Source organism: Mesitornis unicolor, unplaced genomic scaffold (genome assembly GCF_000695765.1).
Source record: "Mesitornis unicolor isolate BGI_N332 unplaced genomic scaffold, ASM69576v1 scaffold12925, whole genome shotgun sequence".
Classification (NCBI taxonomy): domain Eukaryota; kingdom Metazoa; phylum Chordata; class Aves; order Mesitornithiformes; family Mesitornithidae; genus Mesitornis; species Mesitornis unicolor.
The window spans coordinates 154,828-168,027 of record NW_010186330.1 but is presented as its reverse complement, the minus strand read 5'-3'; the positions used below and the strand labels follow the sequence as shown (position 1 = coordinate 168,027).

The window sequence follows — 13,200 nt, the reverse complement described above, 5'->3', positions numbered from 1 at the left end:
ACCCAAGCCTGTAGTTGCATCTGCTAAACTTACGTGAGTTGGGCTGTGTGGGGAGGTAAAACTCACTGCAAGAGTGACAGAATCTGGCTTACACCACTGCATGTGACTCTCTGTTTCTGCCAAGTTCCTTAGATGTGAACCAGGTAATTATTATTATCTCCATTTGACAGATGGAGAAACTGAGGCAGGAAAGAGCCAAGTGTCAAATGTGCTTTCTAGTCTGGGATGTCTTAGTGTGGCTACCCAACCCAGCAATTTTTCAGATATACAGAGCATCCTGAGCTCACGGCCATTTAATTTAGATCCTCATGTGTGGATCCTCATGAGCTTTGAAATCTGAGGCTTTGGGTCCTGGCTTATTTTAGGGGCTACCTGAAGCTCCAGAGCTGTCCGCATCATCACACCAGCAGCCCCTGTGCAGGGTTGAATCTCCCTCTTGAAGAGCATCTGCATCCTGGCTGGTGTTTAAGAGCACATGTGATGAACTCGGCCTGGAGAATTAAAATCTGCAGCGTGCAAAACTTGGGGCCAGGTTTGAAGATCTGGTGGGAAGTGATTTGTCCTAGGTGTCAGAGGGAATAATTCTAAAACCCGCCGGGAATTCTGGCGCCTGGCTTGTGCTCAGAGTCAGCAGTGGAAAATAGAGTTTAAAAATGCTGCATATCTTTGAGGTCCAAATTCTTTCTCACATATTTAGGCAGCTAACAGGATGATTTTTGCATAGAGGTTAGACGCCTTTTTTGTGGATGATTATGGGTGCTCTGAGACCTGCTGTCATGATGTGTGCCTGGGGTACTTCCATCTTTGCTCACTATTTTCCATTATTCAGTGATGAATCTTGCACTGATTGTGTGAGAGAAAACAGACTATTTTGGATCAGACAGGTGGCCCATTAATGCCTCAAATCAGTTATAACCAACAGCAAGAAACAATGAAAAACAGAATCTTTGTGAGGCTGGCATTATAATTTGGGAAGGTAAATTCTTAGGGAGGGATCATGAAAAAGCAGTTTTCTAAAGTCGAGTTCAGTGCATCAGACACATTTCTATTTACGTTATTTCCCATACAGAATTAAAAGCAAATATTCTCATGGAGGCTGCTATTAAATCTCAAAGTGCTTCGATTCTCTCGGCTCACACGTCCTGCCTAGCCTTCTCTCCAGCTGATCTGATCCGGTCATGTAGTGAAGGTGTCAAGTGATTTAGACAGTTAGTAGGAACTGATCTTGCTCTGGGGGTTTCTTCACCCAGGTGCCCAGACCGGCTTTCTGAAATGCTTTAAACAGCTGCTGCTTGACAGACTGGTACGTCTGAGCCACCAGTTTCGCCTCGCTGTACACTGATGGCATGTCTCCATGGCTTGGTATTCGTGTGCTCAGCTGCAGAACGAAAATCAGAGAAAGGGAAAAAAATAAAATAGTAATAAAAAAATCAGCCGACGAGCCAAAAGAAACAGGAGGCTTCAGTAGCCGTATAATCTTCCTGTCTACATTTCATAAGCAACAAACAAACTATCACTGTGCTTTGTGTGTTTGCTTTTGGTTTAACAACAAAAAAACAGGGAAGCAATAAATGCCTGTGACATGGTTTCGAGCCATTGCGAAAAGGAAGGAGGTAAACAGCTTTGACTTGGAGTGGACATTTGCAATAGCAAATCTTGGTCTGTTTTACAAAGGCAAAAACCTACTTCTCAGTAAAGGTGACTTTTAGGAGGAAAAAAAAGGGAAAAAAATCCTTTCTGGGGATCTTCATAGAATGTGCTCAGTTTAGCCTGGGAAGTGAAGCAACTCAGTACTTCCAAGTAATGTCAAGAGACACAAGAAGGAGGGTGTGTCCCCCCTCTTCTTTTCCGACTTTAATTTGTTACAGTAAGAGATGGTAAGTAAGAAACTTGCATCAGGATCTGTGCCGCAAAAACCGAGCACTCTGATGGGACACCAAAACTGCCCACCGGGACCTGCCTCGGGAGACAGCGTGGTGAGTCCACGGCCCCTCACCACCCAGAGGACCAAGCACCCTTCACTTTGCATAAAGACTAAATAAACCTCCTCTAATCTGCCCAAGCATTAATGGTGCTGAAGCAGCAGGGAGGCAGAGACATTATATGAAAGAAACCAAAGTCTGGAATATGAGCAAGCAGATGGGTGAAAGTCCAATGCTTACAAGCCAGGGAAACAGCACCCTGTAGGAAAAAGCGCCCTCACAGCACAACCTTGGTGAGCAAACAACACTCGTTCCCCTGTCCCTAAAAACAAAAGATGTTGACAGATTAAAGAAAAAGGCAAATGTGAAGCCTGGAATGAGCTGCTGTGGTCCAGACGGTGCCAGCACACCATGGGGTGTATTGGCTCAGCCAGCGAGGGAGGGCGATGCTGCCAGCCTGGGTGTTCATGGGCCACAAACTGGCCTGGCTGGTGGTGGCTTCCCTCCAGCTGCCCGTTCCCCAGAGGAGGACACTGATGACGTTATCAAATGTTTCGTTTTGTCAAAAGCAAAGTGCCCTGCTCAGCCATGAGTTACTCCCTCCTGCTCACCCCAATCCCACCCCTGGTGCCAGATAGGTGCAGTCCAGGTCTCCTGGCCACAGTCCTGGCCATAGCCTGTCCCAGGGCCTGACTTCCCCCAGAATTTGTTCCCATGAGGAGCCCTCCATTTTGGGGGGCAGCAGGAGTGCTTCTCACCCCACTTCACATGCCACCTGCTGTGCAAGAAATAGGTTGTGACCTGTGCCACCAATCTGTGACTGAGCCCTGGGCATGAAGTCCAGGTTGGTCACTTCTGCTCCTCCCCCCAGGCTCAGGGTCCCTGCTAGGATAGGTCATGCCACTGCCTGGGATGTGCTGGGTCACACCAGTCTCCTTCTCTGGGGTTTCCTCCAAAGCAGAACAACCCCTCTGGGCTTGTCCTCATACCTCTGCACCCTGCCTCTCTGTTTGCATTACCGAATTACTTTGTTGGTGGAAGTGGCTCCAGACTTCCTTGCCATCACTCTGCCTTGTTATTTTCTACTCATTTCCCAGTAGGAAAAAGGTTTTGCCACTTCATAAAATATTTTTTCTTGCCCTCATCTTCTTTTACTCCACATGCACTGCAGGACAGTTCTTGACAAGCCTCCTTATAGCAAATTAATATTCTAGCAGTGAAAGTAGGTGGGCTGAAGAGACATTTTGCATTTCCCCTGCTGATCCTCTTGAAGTGGTGAGGTCAGGCTCACCACCTTGATATCTGTGTCCTTCTCTCCCCCAACACCTTCTTGAAGGGTCAAGCAAGAGGAGAAATGGTGATTCCAGAACCAGGAATAATGAGAGGAAAATTTCCTTATTTCACATCAAACTTCTTCCTATATGTCCTATATCTCTAGGGTCCACCCTGTAGATTTTGGCTATTGTTCTGCCAATGTCTCCTGTCTGTGGGAAGTGAAGAGAAGTGCGAGGACAGATTGACTTTGGTGCCATTTCAAATAAAGGGAGCCCATGGCCATCTTCCCTAGAGAAAGCAGGGCTGTCAAAAGGTGATGGCCATTCTAATTAAGTATAACCTGTAGTTTCTCATCCAAGGCAATAAGAAATACTTCCCTCAGGCCTCTAAGACTTAGCGAGTTGAATACTCCCCTTAGAGTCAAAGGGATACTTGGGATGAGAGGCATAAAAAATGACCCAGATGTGCTTTTATGGCCACTTAACACTCTCTTTGGCTTTTGACTGGTCATCTGAGCATAGCTCCATCACCAAGGACAGCCAGAACACCCACCTCCCCTCCAAACCTGCCCTTGGCTTTCTCTGGACTCTTAGCTTCAATAGCTGACCCTGCAGGCTCTCAGCTCCTGGTCCTCTCTGAGGCCCTGCCAGGAGGGACATAGGACACTTGTGGAGGCTGCAGCTTCATTCTGAGATTGTAAAACCAGGGTTGACTCTGGGGTAAGGACCAGCCCACCTATGGCTGGTGGCGATGTCCTGTTAGTGGATCAGACCTACCTTGCCATGAAGCTTTGCCCATCGAGCAAAAAACATGTGCTTGCAGAGCCGTGAGGGACTCCCGCAGGTCCTCTTCCCAGTTGTGGCATTGATAACCTCCAGGTCGGTGTTCCCCACAATCCAGTTCACACTGAAGCCAGGAGATTTTCCGGGCTGTCGAGCATCAGCATGGCTGACCCCTGGCAGGAAAAAAGGACACCAGTAACAACCAGTGCTCAAAGCCTTCAGAGGCTTCTAACATGTGGTGGGTCATTGTGGCACATGAGACCTCCTTGAGCAAACACATTGTGCACTGCACATGCTGTTGTCACCATCAGTTAAGTGTTGCCAGTCCAAGTAACTTAGAGGGACATAATTTGGCAATTCATATAGATCTTTTTCCACCTTGCAGGCAAACTTTTTGTTAGCTTAGTGAAAGCCATTAGGCTGTAGTGTGTGGTGCTGACAACAGTGTTACGATTGCTGAGTGAAATCTTTCAGAAAAGCTTTTATCTGCTATTAACTGCTGGAGCCTTTGCTATGATGGGAACTATGGATTGTAGGGGATATAAGCAGGGGATAAGAAAACACAAAACATACATTTCATCATCACAGAATGTTTATTAGAGTCAAATTAATAATGATCTTGTAGATGTCACAGACCTACACAGAAAACTCTTGCTCTCCACCTTGTGTCTGCCTTGCAAGATTCCTACCTTGTATGGGTGCAACAATCTCTTCAAGAGATAGTTATAATGGCAATATTTTGGATATCTGTAAGTGGAATGCATATTTTTTAATTTCAAACAGTGATAATGAAGATGTTTTCTGTCACCTGGGGTGACTGCATGACCTTTGTGTCATTCACATGGTCAGTTTTGAACATCTGAATCACATACTGGAGTCCACTGCCTATATGAGTGAGATCTCCCTTGGCTCTATATGCAGATCAGGGCTGCAAGGTCAGGTGTGGGTGTGGACATGACAGAGAGTTATTTTTAATCAAGTAACTTCCTGTCTTTTCTTAACCATTTAGTGTAGTTCAGCCTTCCCATGACTCCTGTTGCTTTCTCATTTCTTGTACCTGAAACCAGTGAATGATTGGTCTTTGCAGGGAAATAAGAGGAATAATGAAAGTGGTTGGTTAATTTTCCAGCACAGGATAAATGCAACCAAGTGAGCTCTGCCTTGTCTCCTCATTAGTGTTTCTGGGAGTGAAGAATCAACACTGAGAGCTTCCAAGCCTGGAAAAGACAGAGTGATCTGAAGCAGTCTGAATATTTTCGAAAACATGGGTATTGGATGATGTGTCTGAATCCAGCTGTTGAGTTCCTCTCTACTAATTCACTGTGTGGGCCACTAGCCTGCAGACCTGGACAACAAAAGCCGCTGTGGTGAGCAGGCAGGTGGGGACTGTGCTGGTGGGCAGGGGCTGGTGGGCACAGGCCAGCATCGGGGCTGGATCTCTGCTTTTCCTGCTGGAGCTGCTGCCTGCAGGAACAGCTCACAGTTTGCACAGCTTGGTGGGGACCTGCTCTCATTGCTTCTGGGTGGATGGCAACAGAGAAACGTCCTTTGTATTTTCCAAGGGAAAATGGGTTTCCAAGGGTTTCAAAGAACTTTTGCAGAGAGGGAGAAGCACTGACATGGGCTGTTCAGAGAAGACAAGATTAAAGAAGAGAGATCAAAGCCTGTCCTTTCCAAAGTGCCTCTTCTTGCACACCATAAATATCTGGTGATCTCAGGAGGAATGGGCGGAAATGGGAGCTGTGGGAACCCAGCATCCATAGGTGCATTTAAACACTCTGAGCTTGGTAAACCCCTGAACAAGACCAGGTGGAGGCCATGCAGGGTCAGCTCTGCAGGCAGCTCCTGCCTCCTGCCTGGGGCCTCTCAGTGCCATGGGAAGCAATGCTGGTGAGGGATGGGCTCCATCTCTACTCCATCCTCTGTGGTCCCCTCTGCCCTAGGAGGGAGCCATAAGAGCCAAATGGGACGGAGCACACCCAAAGAGAGAAAATGGACATCGAAGGGAAACAATTATACAGCACAACCACATTGTATCAGTGGCAAAGCTGGAATTGCAGAAACCATCTCAGTCACTGGGACTGAACTCGCTGCTGTATGTAGAAGAGAATTACAGCTAAGTCATAACCTCACCCAGGATTTGTAAACACATTCATGTCATATTAATACTTCTTTCAATTTTTTGCCCCCCCCGGAGATAACGGAGCAGTCTGCATCTAAAACTCCAGTTCACCTAGGCAACAGGATATAAACTGAAAGCTTGAAAATCAGATAGCACTCTGGTGCTATTCAAACACCTCTATACAGAACAAGATGCAGACAGATTGAAATCAGCTGTTTGACACCACACACCAATCTCTGTCAAGATAGCACTCAAATGCCTAGAGGACTGAGTGCCAAAAAATGTGATAGCAAACACCTTTCCATGCGAAGTTGCCACAGGCCACTAAATAAATATAAATGCTGTTAAAAAACTGACCAGAGGAGAAGAAGAAAAGGCTGCACAGAGGACAGAGCAGGCTGTAGGCACCCATCAGATGGGGCTGTACAGGCCTGCCCTGTCTGAGACCTCACTCTGCCCTTGGTGCACTACTGTGAGGGCCAGGATCTTGCCCCAGCACCTGGAAAACCCTTTGTGCTGGTTTGGCTTTCATGCTTTCTCTTCCCAGCTATCATATATAAGTACGCATATTTTGGCAAGTAGAAGACATTTTCACATCATTTTCCAAATGCAAGGGAAGAGGCTTTAAAGAAACAAAACATATGAGACTCACGACAGATGTGAATATAGAGCCTAGATATATTCTCTGATTGTTGTTTTTGATAACTTCTAAACACTTTTTTCATGTTTTTCTTTTGACAAATAATTGTTCTGATTTTATCTGAAAAGTAAATATTCTAGATCATTTTCTCTCCTTTATGTAAAACATCCTCCTGAAAACCATCATAACAATAGGAGGCTGTAGAAGCTGGAAGGAAAGGAAGAGTCTTTGTATGAATAACACAAATCTGAGTACTGTGGGCTCTGAACTGTTATCTGCCCTCGTTCTCCTCTCTCCCCTAGCAAAGCCTCAGGCCTCTTCAGGATACCCCTTAGAATGGCCTCAGTCTTAAATGAAAAGGAAATAAAAATGACAGAGGGCTTTTCTTTCATCTAAAAATACACCCAAGAGTAATCTCAGTGAATGAGTGGATTTCCATCTGGCTGGGACTGGTGTGAGTGGAAAACCTCACTGATTATTTTTCTGTGAAGCCAAGGAGTTATCTCAGGATATCTCATCCCACACTGTGACTCTCCTCTCCATTGAAATGTTTGTACTGCAATGACCAAGGGACAAAATTGGCATCCTTATAATTGAAAGACTCCTGCAATTTGAAATCCCTGGCTGGTCTGATCCCTGACAGAAGCATGGGAGGTGGAGTTGCCTGGTGGAGGTTGCTAATGTTTGGACTCCGATGCATTCAGTTTGGCTTTTGTTAGATGCCCATCTCCTTAGCCACTGGCTATGCTGTCAACACAGTTTTCCAGGCAAGAGAAATGCAGCACAAGCCTTAGCAATGCAAGTTTTAAGTGGTATTGGCTCCCTGGGATTTGTGGGAGAGGGAAGATTACAAATAATGGCTTTAGAGACAAAAACAATGTAGACAGAGATAGATTCCTTTCACTCATTCTCCTGGGCTGAAGAAAACCTTGTGGTTGTGTCAAGAGCAAAGCGAAAGCTTTTCCAAAAGAAGTTTCAGGGAAGGAAGAAGCCAGCCATGAAACACACAGATATTTAAAGTAAGGGCTCCTCTGATGCATTTTTAACTCCCTTGGAATCTCTAGCAACGACTCTTGGACATAAATACACACTTGGGCCAAGTATGAGCCATTACTTCTACTTTGCAAGGCCAACCCAGCAGAGCAATAGCAGTTCCATGGTGAAATCTCTTATTAAATCACTTATTGTGGTTTCAGTCCTTCAGTAGTTCAAGTGGGCTTCCCTGTAATCTTGCAGACACAGTGAAAGTGGTTTTGATCTTAACGTATGGGTAGACTTATAATGAGTTAGGACTGACACAGGATGAGATCAGTTTCCCTAGTGGGAGATGCAGAGGCTTCTGGCAAATTGGACGGTGTTACCAAAATAACAGCCAGGTTCAGGAAATGGGGAGATTTTTCCTCACCAGCTGCGAGTTCCTTTCTCTCTCTCATGATGAAGGAAGATAGGGCTGAGTCACACTTACGCTGGACCAGGGCAGGAGGGACAGGAGGAGGTGTGGAGGTATGGGTTATGGGAGATGGGGTGCAGCAGAAGTGTGGAGCGCAGTTTCCTGCATATGTGCATTGCACAGTATTTGGCTGGCTATACTGAAGAGTTAAAAAATGGAGAAAAACTGTTCAAATATGGATAAGCCTTTTGACCTACTCACCTCATGACATGTACACACACATTACACTTACCAGATGTACTAAACCACACAGAACCTGAGAATTTCCCCAGTGGCTAAACTATCACTTTTGCATCAGCCAAACTAGTTCTGTCACAAGGACACATTAAAAAAGAAAGAACGTGAAATAGATAAGGGATAAGATAGCACTGTCCTGACTGAGGAGCCTAGAGGACTTTGAAAGGCGATGATGTACTCCAATAAAGCATCCTCACCTTCCATCCCTGTAACCCTGACATCGTATTGGTGTCTTGGGGAATTCTTCTGAAGAACAATTTTGAGAGTCTAAAAGTCATAGAAGGGTCTAATCCTGTGCAGAACTGGTCCTTAGTACTCAGATGCCTCATGAGGAGCTGAAGGCATTCAAGACTATGGGATTTTGCTGGGATGAGGCCAGAGAGCTGCTGCCTGGCTGGTAGTTAAGGAACTGGGAGTCAGGGGGATGGAGAAGAAAGGACTGGAGACCTGGAGTAGGGACAGGGGTTGGAAAGGAGAAGTGGTGGCAGTGAGAGCAGCCCAAAAGAAAGCTGGAAACCACAGAGATACTGACACAAGAGGTAGCAGCCTCATCAGATGGCAGCAATGCCTCCCTGCAGTCTGCTGAGCAGGCAGAGTCTCCTGCATGAACAAACAGTCCTTTTCTCATGGCCATCTGCTCCAGACATGATGGCAAGTGCATGGAGAAGAAGCAAGGGCTCTGAGTAAGGGGCACTGATGGCAGGGCATGCTCATAAAAGGCCAGAGATGTGAGGGTGGGTTCTCCTGACTCCACACATTTGTGTGCTTGCTAGGTGAGAGAGAGCAGGATGGGAGAGTCAAACCTAAAATTTATTGAAAACTTCCTCCCTGCTTTTTAGAAATCTTTTACTTAATCAGACACTTTTATCCACTTTGAGCAGTCTTTGTACAGTGTTAGTTTTCCCAGTTAGCTTTTATCCACTGCTGATCCTTGTTGAGGTCACTGCATATGAAAAAGGGACTGGATTTAAATGCATCTGTTTCTTCATTCTACAAATTCATACTCTGAAGGAAAAAAAGAAGGCATGGGCTAATGGTTTACTTACAAACAGATAAACTTTCTTGTTGGTGACTGGCACAATTAGCGACGGGAGAGGGGTTCATTTGTCTTGCAGGCAGGTGTTTGCTTACCACTGAGAAGCAGCTGATTGCGCCGGTATGAAGCTGGCAGCTGACCAATGTCTTCTATTCTATGGCTCATTACCCGGGAAAGGTGACCAGTGTGATAGAGGCTTCCCACAATGATGCTGTGCAAGTACATGGGTTCGATGAAGGAGCTGAGGAGAGCACCTTGGAGCCCAAGGATGTTCCATCTGGAAAAGAAATTCAGGAGCAATAAAACACATGGGTGGAGGAATGGCCACAAGACAGCTGCCCTGGGAAAATCAGCAAAGGCTGGCACATGAGGTGGAGGGATGAGGTATGAAATCATTCCTGTCCTGTCCTGCGATGCATGAAGCACTGCACTCTTCGGTTATTATACACCAGTGCACTAACTCCCCTGGTTTTACATTATTGTGGCGTCACTGTTTTAAGAGACTTATTTCCTGCCTTGTGTTGTTGCAAACAGAGGTCTCCTGTTGAGAGCTATTCTTTATAAAAGCATTTAGTGTTTGATGAATGTTCATTTAGCATGTCCTTAGCAGAATTTTAATTTTTTTCTGCATCTATAATTTTACGCTTGCAATGGTAGAACTAAGATGAGTGCTTTTGTTATTCTACCTTTCTTTTCTGTTTGCCACACAATAGCACCATCCCCATGACATACAGGGCAAGCTAATATGTGACTTAGGTGGCCAAAATTCCCACAGAATTGTTGTGAATAATTTTTGAAAGCTTCACAGGCTGACATTTCCTTGCACAAATGAGCATGCAGATATGAAGACATCCATAAGAATCAAATCCTGAAGAGAAAAAAAAGAGCTACACTTTTAAGCAATCTATTTGTAACCAATAGTTTGACCTGCTCTACAGTGTTTAGAGTGATGGGTATATCTCACCCTGTTGCTGTCTTGAAGGTACAACAGAGTGATGGTGGAAACCTTCGGGCCTTCAATCTGTCAGTGACCATGAGCTGTTGGATTAGTTGCCAAAACTGTTCTGCACTTTCTTGTTCTATGAATATTTACATCCGCCTAGACACAAATATGTCAGGATGCTCTCTCTAAGTTCTTCAGGGGACAGGTAATTGGTTAAAAAGTGGAAAAATTAAAAAAGGGGAAAGGAGTCATGATGCAGTTATCTTCTTGGAAAATATATTTAGCTCAGCCCATCTAACAAGAAGTTGTTCCTCACAACACAAACACTAACATGCTCTCATACAATTGGATAATATTTTTGTATAAGTCAAATGCTGTCAATCTGTTTGAACAGTTTTGAGTTCAGGAGCTCAAACTGAAGATACTTCAGAAAATGTAGTTTTTGACAGCGTATTTTGGCTCATTTAAAACCAAAACACTGGCAACATTTGGAACTCTGTGGCTGACTGAAGGAAAGGGTAAGAGGTGGCTGCTATTTAAGGCAACATCCAGTGCCTGCCATGCTAAATAATGTGTTTAAAGCACAATCTCCATCAGCAGCGAGCATTATGTAGCTAATTTCTTACATCATTGTTCTTTTCATTAATTAACATTTCTCAACCGTTAGTGCAATTATTGCAGTGCCTCCGTGCTGTATGTCTCTTTTCATGATTAATAAGGAGTCATTATATTTCCCTTTCCTGAAGCAGTCAATTAACATGGAATACTTTCCATTAATTACTGAATGTTTAAAACCAGCATGCTGTACCTGGAGAGCAATCTGCTCTAGGAACCTGTGACACCAATTGCTTTAAAAAGTTCTCTTTAAATTTTATTCCAAAAACACAAGCAATTTAGCTGGCTATATTAATTTGCCTCCGAAGCAGGGTTGTGAATGAGAAACATCTTTTAATCTCATGCAAGAAAAGGCAGCCATCTGGCTGCTGAGGATTTCAGAGTCAGACTCTCTCTGTCTCTCTCTGTAAATGCAGGTCATTAAAGTAATGTGCTCATCTACATAAAACTCAAATGGAATATAAAAGGTAATATTTATATACAAACAATTTAGTCCCACAATTTAAACACTCATTGGTTTTATGAAACATTTACTTTAGTCGATCAGATTTGCATAACTTCATTTGGGGAAAAAAACGGTGGTCATTCCTGCAAATAACATCACTTTTAAAGGAAAGCACTTGCTGCCTCTTTGAGTAAATAGCTTATCATGATGCAAAATTAATAATGCAAGCTTAAGAAATAGAGTTGAGCTCAGCTAACAGTGCTGTGCCTCTGACCAGCTTCTGAGGCCAGTAAAAAAATTAGACGCTAATATCTTTGTCCAGATAGAAACTTGTAAGATATTGGTGGTTTTTTTCAACACTTGACATTTACTTAAAAAAAACCTTGTATATTCGATTGAAGGAGAGAAAAAGCAGCCAAACAGAAAACAACTTATGTTCAACAATATTTGAATTCCAGCAATATGCAGATCACGAGAAATCATCTGAGCTCTATTTACCAAAATAGAGGACTGTGTTCAGATCACAAATTACAAGGTAATAATGATTATTTAATTTAATTTCTGTGCAAGGAACCTGCCTTTTCTTCAGAGATTTCTCTGAAGTTCATCCCAGTGTAAAAAGGGATTCAGATGTCAATGGAATTACATTATTGGAAATCATAGTATAACCATGATCAGATCATCCCCTATGTATTAAAAGCATTTCACAAACATTCATTAATTAATCACAATGCTGCTGTGAGGCAAAACCCCATTTTTTTGTATCCTAGGGAACCAAAGTGGGAAGGCAGTATGATTTACTGAAGTCTGCTCTGTTATTCAGAGCTGAAGTCCACAGCTTCTGGATGCAATGGTTGTTCTTTGAGACAACCCTGTTTTTCTATCCCAAGAGATGACTCAGGCAGGTGGGGGGCAATGAAACCTACACCTCAGCCACTGCGGGTTTGACTTCAAGGTATAAGAAGATGGAAGACAGATTAGACATAGGGCTCACACCAAAAAAACAAGAGAGAAGAAACATAACAAAGATTACAGGGCGTGAGAGCGAGCTGTGCCTGATGGGTGGAAGGTGGTGTAGAAAGATCCAGTCCAAAATCAGACAGCATCCTATGGTAGGAAGGACAGAGAAGTCAGAAGAGGTGCTGACACCAAGAAGGCAATATTCTGTGAGGACTGCCAGGTCTTCTTGAGCAGTGCCAGGCCTGGTGTTCATGTGGTGGTGATGGTGCTGAGGGTGATGGCACTGCCACCTGTGCGCTGCTGCTGCCTGGTGTGACACAGCACTGGCTTAGCAGCATCCATTCAGAGAAGAGGGATGGAAAAGCAGAGAAGGAGCTTTGCTTTCAAGTTTAGCCCAGGTTCAGCAAAGTGTTTAGCCAGTTGTCTCTTTCCGGAAAGCGGTCCTGAGCACATGCATGAGTCCCACTAATTCAGCATGCCGAGCTGGCCAAAACAAGACCCTTGCTCTGCTGCTCTTGTCCTTCAGAGCACAGTGAAAGCACATTAATGACGGAACAAATTTTTGGTTACTCATTCTGCTTCTGTTTTGTGGATAAAAAGCTTTACCTTGGAGGGCAGCCAGTTCAGCATTTTGCATAAACAATAGATTTAACTGACAAATATTTGGGGTAAGGTCTTTTATCCTGTGCGTGTTCATCCCTTGACCAACACAAATGGCTGATGTACTGACTCAGTCCTTTGATACCTGAACATCTATGGAATTATTTGTAGGT

The 13,200-nt window shown here is 44.3% G+C and overlaps 1 protein-coding gene across 1 annotated transcript in view; it reads right to left on the bottom strand.

Moving 5' to 3' along the window:
* Positions 1-1,201: 1,201 nt before the first annotated feature.
* The window catches only part of ADARB2 (adenosine deaminase, RNA-specific, B2 (non-functional)), a 105,507-nt gene continuing 93,508 nt past the window's right edge, over positions 1,202-13,200 (bottom strand). The window contains exons 8-10 of the mRNA XM_010185123.1: positions 9,560-9,741; positions 3,974-4,152; positions 1,202-1,378 (exon numbers count right to left, since the gene is read on the bottom strand). Coding sequence (XP_010183425.1) covers positions 1,202-1,378; positions 3,974-4,152; positions 9,560-9,741 — 538 coding nt within the window. The remainder of the gene's footprint in view (positions 1,379-3,973; positions 4,153-9,559; positions 9,742-13,200) is intronic.